General features: G+C 42.0%; 2 protein-coding genes across 14 annotated transcripts in view; one reads left to right on the top strand and one right to left on the bottom strand.

The window, feature by feature from the left end:
• Window positions 1–6,732, bottom strand: part of LOC135227003 (uncharacterized) — a 44,271-nt gene extending 37,539 nt beyond the window's left edge. The window contains 1 exon segment of the mRNA XM_064266733.1: window positions 6,602–6,732. The gene's annotated coding sequence lies outside the window, so the exon portion shown is untranslated.
• A 227-nt stretch (window positions 6,733–6,959) lies between these two features.
• Window positions 6,960–17,329, top strand: part of LOC135227004 (synaptosomal-associated protein 25-like) — a 183,530-nt gene continuing 173,160 nt past the window's right edge. For 5 of the 13 annotated variants that reach the window (XM_064266743.1, XM_064266745.1, XM_064266742.1 and 2 more), the window contains exon 1: window positions 7,071–7,176. Coding sequence is in view for 2 of the 13 variants with exons in the window: in XM_064266735.1 (XP_064122805.1) it covers window positions 6,975–7,176; window positions 10,204–11,480 (1,479 nt within the window). In the remaining 11 variants the exon portion in view is untranslated. Of the gene's footprint in view, window positions 7,177–10,203; window positions 11,976–17,329 lie in introns of those variants that run through there. The other 8 variants (XM_064266748.1, XM_064266749.1, XM_064266746.1 and 5 more) reach the window with 6 other exon arrangements.

Here is a 17,329-nt window from a genome sequence, read left to right as displayed (position 1 = left end):
TCGTCAAGTCCTCCAAACACTGGCTTTTTGACTTGGCCCTGATGAGCCAATCGTCCAAGTAAAGGGAGATGTAGACTCCCTTCAAATGAAGCCACTGCGCTACATTTCTCATCAGGTTTGTGAATACCTGAGGAGCTGTAGACAGGCCGAAGCACAAAGCCCTGAACTGGTAGATCTTGCCCTGGATCATGAAGTGAAGATATTTCCTCGACGAAGGATTAATGGTAACGTGGAAATACTCGTCTTGTAAGTCTAGGGAGACCATCCAATCTCCGGGACGTAGAGCCGAAAGAACCGAGGCGGCTGTCTCCATGGAGAATTTTTTCTTCTCCACGAATCGGTTCAGAGCGCTCACGTCTAGCACAGGCTTCCACCCCCCCGAAGCCTTCGGGACTAGGAAAAGGCGATTGTAAAATCCTAGGGAAGTGGGGGTCCTGCACTAACTCGATGGCCTCCTTGTTCCACATCTGATCCACCATCTGCAGCAAAGTATCTCTCAGGGGAGGGTCTTTGTACCTCGCGGACAGTTCCCGTGGGGTTGAAGTTAGGGGAGGTCTGTCCTTGAAGGGGATAAGATATCCCTTCCTCAGAACCGACAGCGACCAGGAGTCGGCTTCTCTCATGGCCCAGGCTTCTACGTACTTCAGGAGACTGGCACCCACTGGTGTCTGGAGGACTTGAAACTCATTTGCCTTTCTTGAAAGGCCGGAAGGCTGACCTTCCTCGTTTCTCCGAGCCTTGTCTCTTAGAGGGGGGTCGTGTAGCAGGACCTCCTCGAAAGGGCGGCTGAGGCGTACAAGTGTCCTTCTTTGTAGAAGGTACAGCAGGGCGGTTTTTCTTGGCCGATTGCACAAGAAGATCCTGAGTCGCCTTCTCAGTTAGTGAGCGAGAAATATCCTTCACTAACTGAGAAGGAAACAGATGATCCGACAACGGAGCGTACAGCATGGAAGCTCTCTGAATCGGAGAAACAGCTTTCGTTAGGAAAGAGCCAAAAACCGATCTCTTTTTGAGGATCCCAGTTCCAAAAAGAGAAGAAACTTCACCCAGCCTCACGCCCAGCCGCCCTGGTCACTCAGGTAAGGACTGCGTCCCTACGCCTCAAGACCAGGTTGGCCCACAGGTTTGCCGTCTGGTGGGCTAGGTAGGAGATGGCTCTACCTCCAGACTGGCACAGTCTCCCGAAAGCCGGGTCACCTTCAGGAGTGATATTTCCCGAGGTGGCCGCGACCTTAGACACTGTGAGGGACCAAAGGTCTAACCAGGAGGCTGCTTGGAATGCCGCCATGGCGGTCGATTCCAAGGCAAGTGCTTCCTGCTGCGAGAACCATAAGTTCTCCGACAGGAGCTGCTGCAGGGACACCCCCGGAGTTAGCCTAGCTAGCTCCGGGTTAACCTGTTTGGGTGGCATAGGGTCCTCCAATGGCATGTAGAATCTCCTCTGTCGCAGTAGAGGCGGGGGAAGTAGCTTGGAAGACCTGCCAGACCGTAGCGAACCCTCCTGTCCGGAGATGAGCGAGTCCACCTGGCCCAACACGGAGTCAGCCAGAGCCGATCGTGGCAGACCCACTATCATCTTGGGTTCCTTCTTAGGACCCCAGAACGACTAGAGCCTGGAGGTAGGCTCAGAAGGTGGAGCAGTGATCCTTCCCCGAGGTCGTTGTGCTGACGAATTCAGTGCAATAACCTCTGCAAACGATCTCTGGATCTCGGGAGTGACTGCGTCTTGTGGAGTAGGACCGTCAAGTCCCACCAACAAGAGCGCCTCCCAAGACCCTCCTCCTTCAGAAGGAGGAACTGCAACAGACCCCTCCGTCCACTTGCGCATACAACCTGGTCGGTCCCAAGACCGTGCCAGGCTCGTAGGGTGTCGTGGTGGGACCGTGAGGAGCGCGCTCCTCACGGTCACTCCGGATTACCTCGCTCTTCCCGGCGTAGCCCGAGGAAGTTGAAGGGATCGGAGAGGAAGACCTGACGCTCCCCCCTCACTCACCGGCAGAACCGGTATGCTTGGGGGGCTGCAGGCGATTGCCAACCCGTGGTGGCGATCGAGCTGCAAGTCTGGTAGGGCGGCTGGACCAAGAACAGCGGCTCCGGTCCCGAGCATCGGAGAAGTTGCTGCTGGTTCCGGTTCCGGCAACCAAGGGGACCGTCGCGTCAACCCTGGGTACCCGCGTATTGCTACGAGAGCGATGGCTGATCTGGCGGGAGTCACCTGAGCGACACTCACCAGTCTTCCGCTCCGTTCCTCGGTCCTGGCGCCGAGCGAACTCAGAAGCCTGGACTTTGGCTGCATGGTCACCCGCGGGCGACCGCACACCCAGTACCTCTCACGAACGAGAGGCCGAGATGGAACCTGATGTAGTGGCAGAGCCCCTAGCACTGGGTGAGGAGGTACCGGTGTTAGCCGGTACCCCTCTGGTCCCCATCTTCTTCCTTGCGGAAGGAGAGAGGGGCCCCCCTCCCGAAAGAGTGGGAGGACCAGCGGAAGACCCCCCGTCACACAGGCCCTTAGAAGCTCCCGAAGGAGACTTATTGGGGGGGAGGAGGCGACCTTCTTCTTCCTCGGTTGTGAAGCCTTGGAATTCGAAGGGGAAGAGGCGGCAGCAGATGACGACGACGAAGAAGGCGATTAAGACGACGACGACACCTTCCTCTTCTTCTTCGTCAGCTTTCTCAGGACAGTCGTCAGGTCCTCCATCCAGGACGGAGCCGGGGCAATTGCCGAAGCAACACAGCCCGGCTGCACCTGTCTGGAAGGACCCGTGACAGGAGCAGCAACACCATGGGCAGGAATGACGTCGGCAGGGGTTGGTCCAGGTACGGCAGGAAGCAGGGCAGCGGCCAGCGACATTCTGGGTACTGGCGGCAGGTCCAGGGGTGAGTTCTTGTGGCACCAGAAGTTGGGGGCTCAAGCGAGAGTGGTGAACCCAGGCGGTGGAGTCACGACCCTCCTTGGAATACCTGGAAGCGGCGCCTGGATAGCAGCTGAAGGTGTTACCATGGTTACATGTTGAGTGTACACCAGGTGAGGAGGGGCGGCATACCCTGGGGTCGAGACGATGGTGGTAGTGGTGGTTACCGGGCCGTGTGTTACCGGAGCAGAGCCACTCGCCAGGTGATGTAGCAGCCCCCGAACACTCGGTGTCCCCTGGAGACCTAGAGAGAACCAAACCTGGCTGAGGTCATCACCCGCGGCAGGCACACCCGAGTGAGCAAAGGTCGGGTTAGTAGGGGGAGGTTCCCCCTTGCCTGGGGGGAACAAGTTCCACCCCGAACGAACTGAAGACCCCGAGTACAACTGAATGTCGGGGTATCTCGCCCCCTCCTCCACGCTCGACGGATCGGGTGAAGAGGAGGAGCGAGAAACAAACCCCCCTCCCCCCAGAGGAAGGAGCCATACGCGGGAGTTGAGATGGAGGGAGGAAAGAGGACGACATGTCTGAGACCAGGGGAGTAGCCAGAAAACTTTCCGTAGACTCCTCAAATCGCACCCACTGCTCCTCCGACCACACACAACAAATATCACAGGGCTTGGTGCGAGAGCATTCGCGGCCCCGACACCGAGCACATAAATCATGAGGGTCAACTTCAGGAAAGGAGCGGAAGGCCCCACACTTACGGCCCTCCACACCAGGGCATCTGCGGCTGATGGGGGGGCGTGGGGAACTCTCCAACTCACAAGAATCCATAATAAAATGAATATACGAAAGCCACAAGTACTTACAGGATCTTCACACAAGCACACTAGTAAGACAAGGCAAACCAAAGTTTGAAGAACGAAGTATGCGACGATGGCGGGCAGAGAGAAGTGGAGAACATGTCTGTCACCCAGCGCGGCCGAAAGCAAAGTGGTTCTTCTCCTCCCAGTTGCGCGGTGCGCTGACTGTCGGACAAGCAGTTAACTACCGTACTCCCTTGTTCAAAGCTTACGATCAGTTCCAGCTGCCGCAAGTTACACTATTATCATTAAAGGACCAATGGTTTGTATTACGTATCGGAACAAAGTGGGTTTGTATATTAATTGAAAAACAAGGACAAACCTTTGTTTAGTATTAATATCAAACACCATATATGCATAATTATTTAAACACAAAAAATAAACCAAAAGGATCCCACCGGGAAAAAAGATCAAGGACCAGTCAGCCGGAACTCACAAACACACATCCTCATTGGAAAGCAAAGTGGAGTGTTTACATCCAGGCAGGCTATCCTGCCCCACGGTAGTTACTGCCTAACCACCTTGTTCAAGATTCGACGGCCGTAATTCCAGCTACGCCGTAAGTACATTCCTGATGTTAAAGGACCAAAGGTTTGTATTACGTGTCGGAACAAGCAGTTTTTTGTAGAACGAAGTGCTCTGAATCTCATAATGGTAATGGGACTTTATGGACACCCTGTTTGTACATCTGGCTGCCAAAAGGACCGGAGAGCGGACGACAGAGTTAAGAGTTATGACAAAAATTTTGTATTTTTTATAGTACTTTTTATTGATTCAAGTCTATATTACTATTTAGATTTTTTTTTATTTTTAATAATTGTACCCATGCCTGAAATAAATGTTACTTTTAATGACTGCATGCTAGGAATGGAAAAATTTCATCGTTGCCAATTAAGTGGAACTTCACACATATGCCGATGCATTTACAAACTGTTTCCATGAATTCTAGTAGTCATAGTAATGCAATAATGATAAGATTGCTTTAATAATTATGTATATATACTACAAATAGATATGCTAACTTTATTTAATTCCACGGTTCTGTGTAAGTCTTATACCCAGTTTGGAGGGTAAACAGATACCAATTGGCAACACTGATAAAAAAAAGGCACAGGATATTGGTACGGCAGCCGTATTTCTGATTGCGATAGATATTGGTACAGCAGTGAATTGCGCATGCGTCAATTTCAGACTTCCTGCCATACATATAACATAGTGTAGTGGGGGTACGTCAGATTCTGTCAGTGGTGCTGTATTGCGCTATTGACTTGCTGTAGTTACGACAGTTTGCTAAACATGCAGCAGTTGTCGTACATTGTTGCTAAGAGCTAAGAGCTAGGTACGGCACTAGAAGATCAGCGACAGTAGTAATAATAGTCAAAGTGAATTGTTTCGCTGAACATGTTCAATTCAAAATGTCAAAGTGAAGCACCATACTGTCATCACCAAAGCACCAAAACATTTTGACAGTAAATGAAAATATAAAAAATCACAATAATACTTAAACATACTTAGATTTTGACTAAATACATGAAAAATAAAAGTAAACTAATCTATTTGTGTACTTCATATCTTCTTTGAATTACTACTGTTGTACCTATAGCTCTTAGCAACAGTGTATGACAACTGCTGCATGATTAGCAAACTGCCGCACCTACAGCAAGTCAATGGCGCAATACGGCACCACTGACAGAATCTGACGTACCCCACTACACTATGTTATTTGTGCGGCAGGAAGTCTGAAACTGACACATGCGCAATTCACTGCCGTACCAATATCTATTGCAATCAGGGATACGGCTGCCGTACCAATATCCTGTGCCTAACCTTACACTGATGTTTAACTATTTATTCCAAAATTATATCTAGTGCACCCTTCTTCCTCCCATAAGATCGCAAGTTTCCTTGGACTCGAGGACGATCGTCGTCATCGTTAAAGACTGTTGTGAAGAAAGTGTCACAGCGCCTGTGGGTACGAGTGGTGTGCGGATTTAGCACAGGAAATGGAAAGTTTATGGACACAAGTGACTCCTCAAACATTGAGATGGCATCAATCTTCTACAAGTAAGGTGTTGAAAGTAAAATTTTCAAAAGCTTCATAGAGGTAAGTTTGCACTGCACATGACTAGACTGTCATTAACCTACATTTAATCTTAAATCATGACATTATTTTGGAACTTTCGGAGAGAAATCTTAGCTATTTCGAGAGGAAAGTAGCTTCGAGGTGTTGCTTCTATGACCAATGACTCGTGACTGGTGTCCATCTCCAGTGTCAGGATGTGTTAAAGTACTTTTTCTGGAAGGTGGGTCAAGGAGCGGGCGAGACTGGCCCAGGTAGTCCACTCGGTTGTTTGCCCTACTGTACGCCTAATGCGTTGGTACAGTTAAATTCTATTGCCTTGCTAAACCTTGACAGTAGCTATTTAAAGAGCCTAATGCCATTAATACACACAAATACATTGTTAACCTACCCATTTAACCGCCACGATGTTTTTAGTTTACGACTGGCGACTTGGAATGGAATAATGGCACCTAGTACTACCTGCTATCCTTAGGTAGTATCACCATTACGGATTAGCCTAGCCCACATTCCTGTGCCAGAAAAACGTTACATATAGCCACTAAGATCTTCCTTGTTAATGCAACCCATGCACATGCATAAGCCGATCAAGAACACTGGGATTGATAAAACTGTTTAAATGTTTCTTGGAGCGAATGAATCTCGCCATAAAGGACAAGTCTACAACGACATTTATCCACTGGCGCTCAAACCGCTGGACCCTAGGTAACAAGGGCCACTTCGTCGAATAATGACCAACGGAACCATTTTAAACTTCATGTACTACTTTTCCAGACCCGTAAGATGTCAATAATACCAACCTCTAATTATGATAAGTTTTCACTCCACGACGATAGGTCAAGGACATTCTATCAAAACATTTTTCCATTCACACAAAGTGACGCCATATTTGTTTTGATCATGAGACGCCTTCATTGTGTACACTTTATTAGTCTTACCTGGACCACAGGATCTTCCGTATTTATTATCAATACACTATTGGTATAATACTTCACAATAATTGAATATTATATTTACAATTTAGACGATCAATATAATATTCCAATGTTTTTCTTAGCCAGTCACGCTATAAATATTTCACTGCATTTTGCAGTTTTTATAAAAGACATAGTTTTCAGCAATATCGTTCTATAATGTAGAAATTTTATATCACTGAAATATATTGCCATAGTTATGTACGTGAAAGAAGTACTTCCTTTGAAATTGCTGAAAAATTTGAGATTAATTTTTACGAAAGTGTTATTGGAACCTCCTGACGTCTGCGGTGTCAGATGTGTGTCGTCTGCCACGAAGTATAGTCGTACTGAGATCAATAACGTCAGAGCGCCTTTTGTGTTCAGCCCCCTTATTCTTCTCTACTTCCTAACACCTTACAGTGAGTATAACAGATTTATATTATAACTGTTTTAAGTCGTCAGTGACAATTTTGAGCCCCACTTTTAGTGCAAGTGCCTTGATTTTGTGATGAGCTCGGAGGAAATTGCCGCCCCCTCTTCGGTGATCGGTCTGTCGTGTCCTTTCTTTTCAACAGTTTATACATTGATCAGTATTTAATATCTCTGGTGGTTTCGCACGAGTATAACTTGAAAATTGTATCCTAGTCCGCCATATCTTGCGCTGCAATTTATCAAGGTTTGAACTCTTATCGATTAAGGTAACCCCGCGATACTACTGTATTAGTGTAGAGGTAGCCTAAACAAAGTGCAATCCTGTGTCTGTACCATAGAGCCAAGGTTAGACCAATGGAATTATTTTCGATTGGGTGAACTAGTCAGAAGTAAAGGCCTTGAAGGTATGGGCACAACAGCGTATTAGGCTGTGGTGCCCGTAGCAAATTCCATAAGTACTAGAGCGCAGGCTTTACGGTTTTTGTATTCGGTGTAGGGTAGCGTAGGTCACAGATACTAGATCAATGCATTCAATAGGGGTGTGTGTGTGTGTGTGTGTATATATATATTAATATATATATTATATATATATATATATATATATATATATATATATATGCTCTTTCTTTTAGGGAAATCTGTTACTAAGAATTTGCAATAGGTATTAGGACAACGATAAGGAGAGCATCATTTGGGTTGGGCATTTTGGCGAGATAAGACTGTGGAGTAGGAATAAAATGGTACACTGCTCAACTCAAGAAGAAACTGTAAATTAAAAATTTTTGTTAGCATAAAGTGGAGATTTCTTCATTCCATTTTTTTCAAGTGATTGTCATTTTCATGTAACTTGATTTTTTTTTTTTCACAAACATTCCAAAATCTCATAAAGTTGATTTTATTTGAGGGATATAGATTTTACTTCTAGTCTGTAATGATTTTTGAAATTTTTGATTCAAATAGGAGTAACAGTGGTGTTTTGATTCACAATTATATAGCATGGTTATTGCAGTTTTTGTATTTTACATGTCATAGTCAAATTGGAATAGTATCTATCAGTAACTTAGTGTAGTTATTATTATCCATTGAGGTGTGTTTCTGGATTTGGAAAACGAGAGAGACTAAGGCATTCTTTGTAGGGAAGGTAAATGTTTTGTCTAGGTTGTATGTGTATATATATTCAGAGTACATTGTAATATTCAAATAAGTAAGGCGCGAATATTTAAGTTTAAGGGGCAGGGTTTAGAGAATTTCTAGATTGCTTGTAGTAGGTACATAAAAAAGATGTTCACATATATATATATATATATATATATATATATATTATATATATATATATATATATATATATATAAATTATATTTATATAATTTTTTCTTTATGTATGTGTATATATTATAAATTTTATGAATGTATAGATGTGCATATATATAGGTATTATATAGGTATTTATGTATGAAGTATGTGTATATATATATATATATATATATATATGATATAATATATATATATATATATATATATATATATATGATATATATATATTATATATATATATATATATATATATATATATAATGATTATAAAAATAGTTGCTTTCCTCAGTAGAAGGTTTTCCTAAGCAGAAGGGCCCAAGAAATTAAAAAGACTGTGTTTTGCCACACTTTTAAGGTTCTTTTGCATGTTTGGAACACATACACGCTCCTTACCTCTCCCGCTATCTTGTGCTTTATAAATACTGAGGTTCTTTCTTTTCATTACCTCAACCATTTTCACTCCATCTATCCAATATGTAGGGTATATATAATTTTTACCAACCTTTTGTTCTTCCATTCTTTCCACTTGTCCAAACCATCTAGACACTGGGCCAATCTTTTAATTGTTAATATAGTTGTGCATAGATTTGTGTAAAAGATGGATAAAGCAAAAATTTGGGCAATTGATGTGTTAATGAAGGGAATTCTTACCTAGCTTTATGAAAGAATTTTGTAGGGTTTATCAAACATAGTTAATACATATTGTTAAGTTCCTAAGCATAGAATCATGGTAAGGGTGATGTAGGATTATATGGTTTAACGGACAATTATAGAAAATGTTGGTATGATTAATGGGAGTGTGAGAAGAGTAGCTATAGCTGCTTGTCTTTTTAAAATTCATCATTCACTCCTTTGATACTGTTGCTGGGTCGAGTGTGTGTGTGTGTTTGCTGTCTACAGAGAAAAAGCACGTATTATTCATATGCTGTGTTTGGAGGTTTTGATTTGTGGTTTTCTTTGTCATATGAGCATTCAGTTCTAGTACATAAGCCAAGGATTTTTAACCTGTTCAAACTTTCTCATTTCATGGGAGTTTTTTTTTTTTTCCTATTAAATTTGTTATAATGTTTTCCTTGTTTGTTAATTTTACAGCATGAAACTTTCTTTTGAGTTAGGTTCATATAAAAGCATTGTACAGTTGATTGATTATTAGGGGAAAGAGAAGGTTTGGGCTTTGACAAGGAATATGGCAGAATTTTGTTGTTTAAAATGAGGAGCATCACTCAAAATAGTGCCTTTCATGAGGTTGCACATTTTACAGTGTTTGTAGTTATAAATCCGGTATAAAAGTTTTGATAAAGATTTAAGGACCTGTTTTTTACTGGTCTGATTTTAAAAGATACATGTAAATTAAGGAAAGTTTTTACCAACTCTTTGTTGGCCAAGGGATGGTGTCATGTGTGAAGGGGTCAAGAGCAGAAGTTTGATAAATTGGTGTGTTTTTATTATGCTTTCTGCATCCCATTAGTCTTTGTGTGTTGTCCACGTTGACCCATTATGAGATTGTGTGTTTGCAGTCATTTTTGTAGTTTTATGACCAAGTGGAAGGCAACGGTGATTCACCAGCATTGATGAGGAAATGTGTCTTCGTCGAATACTAGAACTTAGTGAATAAGGATCCATTGACTAGACAGTGGAAATAACTAACTTTAAAAGTCTTGTGCAATAAGAGAAAGCTAAGAAGTGAATCATGTTTTCAGCAGGAAGAGGAAGGATGAGGATGCCAGCCCTGAGACCGAAGATTGTTTTTGGTTCTTTGCCTCTCCAAAATAGCCATGCATCCAGCCACTCTGCTAGGAAGTTGTCTGTGCTCCATAATGGCCGTGTTGTTGCTGGAAGCATGCTGAATCCAGTCAAGCGACCTGTTTTCCTTGGCTCTCACAGTGAAAATATTGTTGAAAGTGCTTTTGCAGGCGGTTCTAACGTTTTAGAAACGGAGAGTTTGCAGAGTGCTTGTTTTGCCAGAAACTATAGCAGTGATTCTTTTAAAAGGACTATTTTCTCTGGTATCCAGCCAACTGGTGTTCTTCATCTAGGTAATTATTTTGGTGCAATAAGGAAATGGGTAGAGTTGCAGGAGGCTGGTGAAAATGTTATCTATTGCATAGTGGACCTCCACTCCATAACTTTGCCACAGGATCACAAAGCTTTGCATTCTCAGATTATTTCTATGGCAGCTTCTCTTATTGCATGTGGAATAGATCCCTCCAAAGCCATTCTTTTCCAACAGTCTAAAGTGTCGGAGCATTCAGAGCTCAATTGGGTCTTGGGCTGCTTGACAACTATGGCAAGGTTAGGCCACCTCCCACAGTTTAAAGAAAAAAGTGATAAATTGAAAGAGATCCCTTTAGGTTTGTATGTGTATCCTGTATTACAGGCTGCTGACATTCTTTTGTATCGAGCTACCCATGTTCCTGTAGGGGACGATCAAAGGCAGCATATTCAACTTGCAGCGCATTTGGCCAGGGTTTTCAATAATAGATTTGGTCAGACTTTCATTTCACCTCGAACAATGGTTTACGATGATTCTACCTCAAGAATTAGAAGTCTCAGACAGCCCACAAAGAAGATGTCTAAGTCAGAGGTGGATGAACGAAGTAGAATTGAAATTACAGATAGCCCTGAATCCATTCGGGAGAAATTTAAAAAAGCAGTAACGGATTTTAAATCAGAAGTGTATTATGATATAGAGCAAAGGCCTGGGGTTTCCAACATAATGTCTATACATAGTGCAGTAACTGGCAAAAGCTACAGTGAAATAGCTGATGAATGCAAGGGTATAGAAAGTGCGAAATATAAACTTATGGTAGCTGATGCAGTTATAGAATATCTTCGTCCTATTCGTACAACATATGAAGACATTGTAAATGATAAAGGGTATATTGATGAAATTTTAGAGAAAGGGTCAACAAGAGCGAGGGTAATTGCTCAAAAGACATGGCAGGAAGTGAAACAGAAAGTAGGACTTTCAAGATAAAATGAAAGATGTGAAGTGTGCCAACAGTACATTCATTAGTTGTGCTGGAGAAAATGTACAGTATATTCCTGTGCACAGTTTTTTCTTTTGCCAGAAGTATCTTGTGTGCTATTTGTTAATGTTTTTCAGTTTATTTTTTACACGACTGAGTTTGTGTAGATTACTGGTATACTGTAAATGTATATGGCTAGAGCTCTGCTCTTAATTTAAAGTTGTATTTAAAACTGTTCACTAGGTATGATTATGCTAGGTATTTGCTGCATGGATTTCCCTGAGTTCATTGTAGAGTAACTAGTTTTCTACTGGGCATGGAATTTATTCTGTGTATAGATTGCCAAATTGTTAGCATAACAAGTGTACTTCTTAACCCATAAGAGACTGTGGTAATTTCATTGTGCTCAAAGTTGATGATTAGAAGATTGAGATTTTATACGAAGGTTTATCTGTTGACAGTACTACTTCCGGTTAACTTTGTAATAAAGTTTAGGAGAATTATTCTTTCCGTTTTGCTTTGACCTTTTATTTTGGATTCCTGGGGTAAATTGGTTATGGTACAGTAGTCGTTGAGGATAATGCACATTTATATCGAGAGCACGTCACTTCATGTTGACTTTATATATTTGTGTGTGTGTTTGTAACATACAGAAGTACAGTGGGCAGAGTATGTACAAGAGGTGAAATAAAATTAAATGGAGAAAAGACTAATGAGGTATATTTCAAATGTATAGGAACGATGATGTCCAGTACGTGTTCTGTTGAGTTGGAATTTAGTGAAAGACATAAAAAAGACAGATAAAACAAATGGCGAGCCGAATAACAGTTGGAAATTAAATAGAATAAAGTTGCACACGAAAGTAAGGTTATGGATAAAACTAGTACGATCTGTTTTGCTATGTGGACACGAATCTTAGTGTGACCGATAAAACTATTGCACAGTATATCTAAAAGATTGTTAATTTGAAAATAGAACCTTAAGGAGATTATTATCAAGTCACATGGCAGGACGGTGAGAAGTTATATCCTGAAGGCCTTTGCGAAGTTCCAAATGTAGATTATGAAAGTAAGATGGAGCCTAGACGTGTCCTACATATACCCTTTGGAGTGAAGTATTTTGGTGAGAACTATACGAAGATACGAAGGGAAGCTGGTGATGTGTGGAAGATAGCATTGGAAAGACAGATTGGTGGCATTTCTCTGGAGCCCTTTGTTTCATGGCGTTGGAAATGATGATATATATATTTACTCAATGAAGAAGTTTTAATTGGATAGGGGGCGGTCACTGCTCTTCATAAAATTTACGTCGTTGACGCAAGGATAACTTTTATTGCATTGTCCGAAGATGAAGGATTGCATCCACAGTAGAATTTTACCCCTCCCTCCCTTTTACGTTGAGAGCGCTTACTCTGCATTTATCACTCCTTGGGCTTTTGCCTACTAAACTTTGATTGACTTTTAGCATTCATTTTTGTAGCTCGCTTTCCTTTCCTTTATGTGCGTTGACTACCTTCTGTTTTGAGTCCAGTTTATCAGCATTCTTGTGTCACTCAATAGTTTATTAAATTGTGTCACTTTGTTTCACTTTGGTAACGTGCTTACCCTTTTTACCATTAGTATCTGCCTAACGAGCTGTCCGTGCGATCTGTCCCTTTCAGCCATTGCCAAAGCGATTCATTTCCTCTCATGCCATCATGGCTTTCATATAATCACCAAGCCCTTCTCCGTCTAATGCCAAATTCATTAGGGAATATCACTTCTTACAAACATCACCGGGCATTGTCATTTCTATTCACGCGACCCGATCGATATTCTGTCTCTTGCATCAGCTATTCAGCTTCCAGCCTCGTAAACTTGCATCAGCTTGATGAGCTCTGTTCTTCCTTCATCTTTCCCTCCATAGACATATTTCGGGGTTTGTGAGTCTTACTTTTTTATCTCCCGATAATGGTGTGCCAAAGTTTCTGTTGAACTCTCGATCCATTCTCTAGACCTGTAGATCCTTTTCATATAGAGAGCTACGGATGCTTTCTCGATATTTTGATAAATATTAAGTGGCAATTCTTCTCGCATGATATTCACAAGATAATACTCACTTTCTCAGACTAAGAGAGAGAGAGCGGGTTGGGCGGGGGAGATAGCAAACAAGCAAGGAAAACATTCTCTTCTTGAATTGGTAGTATGATATCCTTAATTATCGCCTAGTAGATTTTGCGGCTGGAAATTCAATTATAGTAATTGTTTTGAAGTTTAATATAATGAGAAATTGTGAGTATATTATTTATTCATTCATTTTTTTGCTTTGGGAACTATGAATTGTTGAAAAGTTAGAGAAAGTTTTTCAGATGCACATCTCGTTACCCGACAATATTACGTTAGGAATGTTAAACATAACACATACTAGTCCGTTATGAAGAATAATTCATGTATGTAATTCTTTTGCAAAGATGTTTGATAAATGAAATTAGGCTCTGCTGATGTACATTGTTTGGTTGACCATACATACAACGGAGAAGACGCACAGTGCCTGTCATGAGACTACCACGATCGAAATGATGTAGGATGAAAGTTTACCAAGAACTCATGAGTAGTAAAAAGGACATCAAGGCCATAAATATGCTCAGTATGGAATTGCATTAAGATGCTCGAGGCTTCCATTTCTTAATCTGAGAAATGTGAAGTCACTCCCTATTGGGTTGGGTAAGGTCACCACATGGAGGAGGGTTCGTAATGATTTTTGTGTCCAGAGGCCTGGTTGGACTTCAGGAACATGAATATGCTGTGTTGGAATGTAGGGCAGTATGTATGTTTTGTTGTCACCCGGGATATTTCCCGTGTGGCAGAGTTTTTCTTTGCTATGGGGAGTGGGAGAACGCTGATGTATTTTACCGAGTGTGCTTGGTGTAAACGAGTTCATGTCCTACTGGATCTTCAACCAACTTTGTTTTTGAGGAGCTCCAGTTGCGCGATTGGAATGTGCATTTGACCACGGCCACCGTGATTTGACGCCATTCACGGCAAAGGGTGATGATATAACTGGGGTTCGCGGGCTGCAGAGATGGGTCTGTTTCACACAGGTATCATATTATTTCCGATGGCGACTACTCGTGCTTTGGGCATCTGTGCCAGCCTGTCTCAGCATTTTTGGTGAGAGGAATTGCCCGTTTCCATTACAGTCGTAGAAGCGAACGTCCGTGGAGAAGTTTCATGCTTCGGCAGGTCACAGAGTTGCCTGTTTGGATGCCTTCAGAAAATGCAGCTATGGGGGAGGGGGTTGGCTTCTGGCCAATTGGCGTTTGGAGATTCTTGACATTGACCGGGGATATGGGGGGCGGATGATGCTTCTTGGATGAGGAGGGGGGGGGGGGGGGGGGGGGGGGGCTGTTGGATAATTGCCACCACGCACGCGACCTTATCAAAAATCCTAGACCATTATTTAAAAATGCACGTTGTATGGTGTGCTGCCGCCTTTGACAGTCGGGTTAAATAGGTACCGCGCTGGATGAGGACGGCCAATCATATATTATTTACAGTTAGGTGTTCTTTAGAGTTACGTGGATGTTAGAGAAGAGTTTTATCCTATTTGGTAACGTGTTACGTTTGGCTGAACTTGGAATCGGTTCGATTGGCTGGTTGTCAATCTAAATGAAGCCAGTTATATGTAAGCATAGGATGGCTTGATTGGAAATGACAGTGATGAAGCTTCTGTTGTCAGCAGATTATAAGACTTGGATTTTGAACAAACACAAGGAAATAGCTTGACTGGCTTAAAATAAGTGAAACCTATTAGGTTTCAAGTAAGTAAACTGGTTTGTCGATTGCTATGTTCTACTTGGTTGTCATTCAGTTAAATAAAGCTGGATTGCCGGTAGGATGTCATATGGTTTTTATCAGCATGTAGGTAAAGCATCATTGATGGACAGTGTGTATGGAGCGGAGGTCAAATTTGTGGGAACTGGTAACTACCGTATATATAATACATAACAACGTCAATTGACTTTGGCAAAGAGTTATTGCGAAGAACCTCTCATTTTACTTAGTACTCGCGTACTATTGCGTATTGTACACTAATTATTATTATTATTATTATTATTTTATTATTATTATTATTATTATTATTATTATTATTATTTCAACAGTGCTCATGTGGAAAAAACTTAATAAAGTATATAAGTTCTGATGAAATAAACTTGGACGTAAAATATCAGGTCAATGACTAAATGTGTACATTGCTACACAGCAGTTTAGAAGTGATTTCGGAAGACTGAAACAGGGTGAAGACAGTTACAATGTTTTCCAATTGAAAGGAAAGAGACTTGAAATTGCTAGGCGCATCGTGGCACTTCGACAGAATGCTGCGTTCTGTTCGTTCTGTGCTACGTCGTCTTCTGTGAGCATAACCGGGGACGGAGTGGCTCGTGCCGAGTTCTTTCAGTACTTAGCGATCTGAGGAAATGTTGTTGAATACTAATTACGAATCAGGGCTTTCCTTTCTTCTCGTCTTCCTACCAATCGCTCCGGGTTTTTTCCTTTGTCGCTAGGAAATGCTCTCTCTCTCTCTCTCTACAACTTCTCCTCTCACTCTCGTCTCTCTCTCTTCTCTCTCTCTCTCTCTACAATGTCACATCGTACCCTGTTAAGAGATGAAATCTGTGCATGCATTGCAGGGCTCCTGGTCCCTCGTATTGCTGCGGTACATTGTGTGGTTATTTTTATTTAATTTTTTCTTTCATCCGTCCTTACAAGTTACTGAAGTACTTCTATGAGTGATAGCTTGCTAGTGGATCGGGTTTTCGTTAGAATCGGCACAATTTAGCATTATGAACAAGAATTGTAATGGCGTGGTTGATGGCGGGTGGAAGGTTGTATATCTTTAGGACCGCAAACTTTGGCCTTGTAGTAGCCTACTTCGGTTGCTGAATTCTTATAGAATTTTCTTTGTAAAATTGCAGCTTGGCGCTGTTGTCGGAGAAGATGCGAGTCTTGGTCATTTTGTTTGTTTAAGATGGATTGACAGTACAGTTGCAGGTTTAAAACAGTTGCACTGTGCCATTCAGTTGAGAGTTGTAGATTCATCGCGCATTGGCTTTTGTTCAATTAAGTTGGAGCAGCATCTGTCGATTTGAGGTGCGATATCTCCAGTCAATTTGCGTAGCATAGTTTTGGTCAAATTGAGATGCAACATCGTCTACCAAATTGAATTTCCAAGATAGCGGTTGCAAACTCCATACTTAGTTCATGTTTGGAAATTTCCAGCTAAATTGCGAGAGTTGCAAATTATAGACCTACACTTAAAAAGGACTGCGTTGGTAGTTACGGTGCAATCCTCCAGATGTCTCCTTAGAAGTTCGTGGAAGCTGGTGGTTCTCTCATCACCGAAGTTTTATGCATATATAATAAGTGTGTGTGTGTGTGTGTGTGTTTGAAGTAAAGTCCATAATGGAATCTGTGACAAAACGGTGTATTATTAGAAATATATGGGCAACGCTTATAGCTTTGGTCAACTGCTGTGTACGAAAGCTGCTAGTTTTTTACATATATATTTTTAATACACTGTGTTTTGTCACCAGTATTTCATTTTGGGCTTTACTTAACATTTATGATAAGTAAGACTTAGTACTTTTATATTTCGTGTATATATATATATATATATATAGTATATACTATATATATATATATATATATATATATATTGTGTGTGTGTGTGTGTGTTATAAAGTGATTTCAATCTTTTTTAAGTTCGAGATTTGGTCATGTGTCTCTTTCACATTGTGGCTGCAACTTGGTTGCATTGGTAGCGATGATTCAAGTTGCTTTGCGCCGTAACAATATTGATCGGCGCTACGTGAAGAACG

The sequence above is a fragment of the Macrobrachium nipponense genome, chromosome 15 (genome assembly GCF_015104395.2).
Source record: "Macrobrachium nipponense isolate FS-2020 chromosome 15, ASM1510439v2, whole genome shotgun sequence".
NCBI classification, from domain to species: Eukaryota; Metazoa; Arthropoda; class Malacostraca; order Decapoda; family Palaemonidae; genus Macrobrachium; species Macrobrachium nipponense.
This window is presented reverse-complemented; position numbering and strand designations above follow the sequence as displayed.